A 5,549-nucleotide genomic window follows, 5' to 3' on the forward strand; every position below is an offset into this window, starting at 1 on the left:
TCAGGCTGACAGGCCTGTAGTTCCCCGGATCCTCCTTCCGGCCCTTCTTGTAGATGGGCGTCACATTGGCAAGCCTCCAGTCATCTGGGACCTCCCCCGTTAACCAGGACTGCTGATAAATGATGGAGAGCGACTTGGCGAGCACCTCCGCCAGCTCCCTCAGCACTCTCGGGTGGATCCCATCCGGCCCCATAGACTTGTGAGTGTCCAGGTAGTTTTTATAATCCATCCTCATTACCACAGCTGTAATTAATGGTATGGAACTGTCAGCCATACCTTAGTTCTTAATTTTTTTGCTTCTGGAAATCACAAGATTTGTTAAACAAATTACAGAGTCTGAGCGTTTAACAAAAAAGCATGTTTCTAACCAGACCTAGCTGGTACAGAACTGCACAGACCAGTCGTAAGTGCCCCTTCTCAGACACGTCCTTCTCTGCTCAGAGAGATGTCTGTGAAAAGACAGAACCAGCACAGAAGAACACTTGGACAGGAACATTCCCATCTTTAAGACAGGGCTCTCGTTAATTCTAACAGACAGATGACGTTGGGTATTCAACTGCATTAGGTCCTTTAGGGAGAAGCCTAATGTAAAATACCAAACAATATGGTTTGAAATGTACAGCAAAGCAAGCATTCAAGAGAGCTTAGCTTGTCAGTCATGTTTAAGTAACTCAGACTAGCAGTGGTAAACAAGACAAAATTTTGCCAGTTGAGATTGGATTTTTTTTTTTTCCTTTGTTGAATCATAAACCATCTGACAACTCAGACTGATACCCAGTAACCCTATTCAGTCTGGTCTTAATCAAGACTAATTTAAGCTTCACCATCAGGAATTGCAAGATCCTTTGGGCTTCGAAGAAACCTGAGCACACGCACATTCTCAATTGCAGACTGGTCTAACTCTGAAAAAAAACATTTTTCAAGAACCCTCCCCAAAACCCACAAAGCATCCTGAATTTCCTAAATGTTAAGATTTTTGATTCAAGAAGTCTCAAAAAAACAATTTAGCCAGCACAACAGCTTTATTTTGCAGTTTGAATTATTATATACAATTCCGTAAAAGCCCACAGGCAGAACAGCATGGAAACTTATCACTTTTTGGCATTTCCTTAAATTAGAGCCAAAGTGCAAGGTCTCCAAGTAACCCCCAAGGTAAGAGAACAACACTGTGCTGTTAACAAGAGTCATGTTAACACTTAAAATATCAAATTAGTTATTTAAAAGGCCACATCTTCAAATAAAATTAGAAATCATTTAATAAAGTGTTTGCTGCTTTTGGTATGACAAATTGCCACGTATCCTACAACTAACAGGTAACGGAACATCATGTTTTCCCAAGACATGTAAAAAAGCAAACAACACTGTCTCTACATTATTCCATACACCTTAAAAATGAATGCCAGAAATCAGTTGTTCCCAGGTGTTCGAGTGGAATTTTATTTCCTTCAGACACGCTGTTGCTCTTCAAAAAAAAAAAGAAAAAAGAAAAAAGCCCAAAACAAACTTTTCATACATAGTATCTTGAGGCACAGGTTCCCCCATACTTAAAGGAATTTTTACACAGGTATCATATGTTACAACATTGTTGCTATTTGAAGTTTATGGCACATTGATTTTTTGGGGTGAAAAAAAATTCTTCTCTGTGTTCAGCTGCTACAATATGGCACAAAGTTAGAAGTTAACACCATGACTAAATATCCTGATGCTTTTTTGCTGGCTATTTTGGGGTGCGCATAAATAAAAGGCACACTTTTCCTCTCTCCTCTCAAATCATTTATGTACTGTACAAGCCTAACTTCCCAGCACTGCTCCATGCCTGCTGGCCCAGTGCAAAAAAAGATTTAAGTCAGCATCCAATGCTAGTAGCAGCTCTATATGCTTAACCAATGGCTTTAGTTTAGCATGCTACTTCCACTGTGGTGACCATTGATGAGAGGCCAACAGTGTTCCTGAAAAAAATTACAAAGCCTAAAAAAAAAGTTATTTATATTCACTTACATGTATATTTTCCAAATGTGTTCACAATGTTCAGAAAGTGCACATTTTGAAGTCTTGTTTCAGTCTTACAAATGTCCGTGACCTATATATTATAGCAGCGCCATGTATCGTTAAAGAACTGTCCATGTTTCTGTTACTGACCCTGTTTTGCAAGAGTATAATGAAAATACAAGAATTTGCTCTTAGCCAGAACTTAGTGTCCATAATGTCTTCGATATGGTATTTTAAAATATTTGGATTTAATTCTGTACAGCAGTCAGACTCTGAAAAACAGAAGGTTAGTGGTTTCACTTTTCGGCGCTCATTTTTACATCTCAAGGATTATCAAGAATGAAAGTGAGCTTACAGCACATGAAGAGCCCTCGATAATAAAAGCTCCACAAACCATTACCACACCATTAAAAACTTAACAAAACCCAGTAAGATTTAGTTAATGATTTGTGGATCCTTACAAAATTACTTTTTGTGATTTAACAACAGGTAACATAGATGAAATTATCACATATAAAAACAGCTTAGGTCTTAACATCAATGGTCTGACAAACATTTAAACAAGAATATTCGGAGTTAAGACTAGTGCTAAATTTAGCTAAATTTAGATTTGAGAGTTTAGATACTCTCAACTTGATATGCCTTTAAAAAAAAAAGTCCAACTTTCAGAAGAGTCTGAAAAACAGCAGTTTCAAGTAAGTCTGGAGCAATTAGGTATTGTGGCTAGAGTTACCATAAATATGTACTACATGCTGACTTGACAAAATTGCGTTAAAAGAAGACTGAGTTGAACCACTACCTCTGAAGGTTCTTGCTTTGGTTATCTTTAAAAAAAAAATTCAGACTGTTACAATAACAGTGCAAGTTCATTATAAAGCCACATGCCTCTCTGCAGATGTTCTCTTATCGATTGGTTTTTAATTATGTCCACTGCCAGCAATGGACATTCTGCTTGGAAAATCCACCTCCTCCTGTAAAAGGTTTGGCTGAACCAAATGAAGAAAATAATTCTGATATCAGACTCAAATGGGAACGCACTATTTCATTTAGTTCTTGTTAAGAATATTTAAAAGCCTTCTCCACCAACAGTCTTTTTGAAATACAAGGCACAAATAGGGAGTGGACATTCCAGCAAAAAGTGATTGTCTGAAATTAACAGTCCACAGCAGTCTTCTAGTCCAGCACAATGAAACATTTTTGCTGTCCAATTCTATGCCACGTCTTCTAGATAATCTGCAACATCACTTAACTGAGAAATGGTAAGGTCTTGTGTGATGCCTTCAAGCTAGAAAATAAATGAAATTACAAACTCAGAAATCATAGAAACAGTAAGTATTACTTCTTGTAGTCCTTCATATAGCATCCCATCCTTTTGGCCTCAAGCTCTTTCAGTCAGATTTCAACTCCTTTAGGAGGTGCTCAGACAGATCTTGAGATATAAGGATAAGACATCCCTATGCTGGATACTAAACCAGGCTCAAATACATTTTACATGCCTAGAAACAGACAGTGAATTGTGCTACTGAGCAATTGCTGTGGGGCTTTTGTTTTGTTTTTTAATCAGTATAGTATCTAACTTGGCAGGAATACTAGGTGTAAAAATACAGAACATAACAAATAATACAACTTTAACATGTATCCTAGGAACCTATGATAATGGCACATTCCTTCACAGAAGGTTAAAAAAAAGTCAAGACAAGATCAGAAGAATGTCAAGAAGAACAAATTTTAAAGAATCATACTTTATCGCTGGCATTCGACTCTTCTGTTTCCACAGAAATTTCATCTATTTCTTCACCAATACTGATATCACTTTTTTCCGAGCGATGACTAGTACTAAAGAGAAGGAAAACCATAAATGTAGAAATAAGACTTTTTTCGAACATCCAGGTATTACATTCACTTTATACCTGACATTTGATTTGGATTTCACTTCCTAGCATGTTAAATATGAAGTTACTTAAAAACCCTTAATAACTAAAGGCTTTCTACCAAGATGAAGCCATGATAAATACTGATAAATACTTAGGCCTCAATCCTGCAATTTACAACACCAATACCTTCACATTGTAAGGATGAGGCTGTTAAATATTTATTACTGACTACTCATGATGCTTTATTTTTTAGTTGAATATTTCAGCATACACCGTATTCATTGTCTAATAGCATTAATTAAAGTGTTAAAACATTGCTAAGTGCATGGTTCGGGGAAAAAAAAAAAAAACACCCACACACCTTCCACAAAAAAAGCAACAACTTACCACCTTAAAGTTAGCACCAGGTTTTTAAGGAACTCATTACCCCCTACACAAAAAGGATCTGTTTTTTTAAATTTGTAACTATGAGTTAAAATAGCAAAGCGAAGTTTAAAGGAGTTCAGAGATACTGACAGGCGCCAGCAATAGTGACTAGCTAAAACACTATAAAATAATTCAAATATGCCAGTGGATATGCTTATAATGCATAAAATATTATGCTACTGCAATATCATCCTTCTCTTACCTGTTGAAGTCATCAGCATACTCATCATCATCTCCATTTCCTAAATAATTTTTAAAAGGTATTAATCAAACAAGTTTTCTCTTCAGGAAATGCAAAAAGGAATCTATTCCTACACCAAAATACATGGTTTGATGGCCAGCAAAAGTGGGAGTAGATTAAATTGTGCAGATTTAGGAAGAGAAGCTGAGTTTATGTTTGTCATTAATTAATCTCAATCTCATTTACACAAACTGTTTTGAAATTGAACATACATTTTCAGGATGTTGACTACATTGCTGAAGACAAAATTTAAATACTTGGCAGCTCTATTTTGAGAGAGAGTTGATACTACTTATAACACATCATCTTCATATTGCTGCTAAAGCTTACAAGGCAACTTTCAAAGGTGTGGAGCGCAAGTAAACATGACATTGAAAAACAGTAAGGCTTGTCTAGCTATCTTTTTCTGCAAATATAAAGCCCCTTCTTTTCTTAGAAACCTAGACAACAAAATTTATCACTTGATATTAGTAAATGTATGCACGGAATGAATCAAATTTTTGCTGCCTGTGTAAAATACTGGTCCACATACAAGAAACCTGTTTTCACTTTTCTGTATACCTTTAGATCAGATCTTGCTCTTAACTCCAGTAAGTTTCACAATGGTGTTAAATAGAGTGACAGAAGTGAAAGCTGAAGATTTTAGTTCAATATGCATATTTCAGTTTCTCAGATTCCTCTAAGAAGCTGGGCCAGAACTTACAGTTAAAAGTGTCAGAGCTTACCCATGTTTAGCAGTTACTTGCCTAATTCTAGTGATCCCAGTTTTGCATTCACCAACCTCAGGTCTTTCAAAACAGAGTTTCTATTCAAATCTGTAACAAAACAAAAACATTTATATCAGAAATTTAATTTGTGACTCTAATAAGATCACACTTAAACATACCATCAACCATTTACAACAAGTGTTCTTTTATAAATAGCCTTATTACCATAATATACTATAAAATTATATATTTGTCATGGTTTAATCTCAGTCGGCAACTAAGCACCACGCAGCCGCTTGCTCACTCCCCCCC

General features: G+C 36.1%; 1 protein-coding gene across 1 annotated transcript in view; it reads right to left on the reverse strand.

Moving 5' to 3' along the window:
- Positions 1-1,007: 1,007 nt before the first annotated feature.
- The window catches only part of FGFR1OP (FGFR1 oncogene partner), a 28,192-nt gene continuing 23,650 nt past the window's right edge, over positions 1,008-5,549 (reverse strand). The window contains exons 9-12 of the mRNA XM_009274250.2: positions 5,277-5,345; positions 4,492-4,531; positions 3,732-3,825; positions 1,008-3,274 (exon numbers count right to left, since the gene is read on the reverse strand). Coding sequence (XP_009272525.1) covers positions 3,200-3,274; positions 3,732-3,825; positions 4,492-4,531; positions 5,277-5,345 — 278 coding nt within the window. The 3' untranslated portion in view covers positions 1,008-3,199. The remainder of the gene's footprint in view (positions 3,275-3,731; positions 3,826-4,491; positions 4,532-5,276; positions 5,346-5,549) is intronic.

This window comes from Aptenodytes forsteri, unplaced genomic scaffold (assembly GCF_000699145.1).
Source record: "Aptenodytes forsteri isolate BGI_AS27 unplaced genomic scaffold, ASM69914v1 Scaffold736, whole genome shotgun sequence".
Taxonomy (NCBI): Eukaryota; Metazoa; Chordata; class Aves; order Sphenisciformes; family Spheniscidae; genus Aptenodytes; species Aptenodytes forsteri.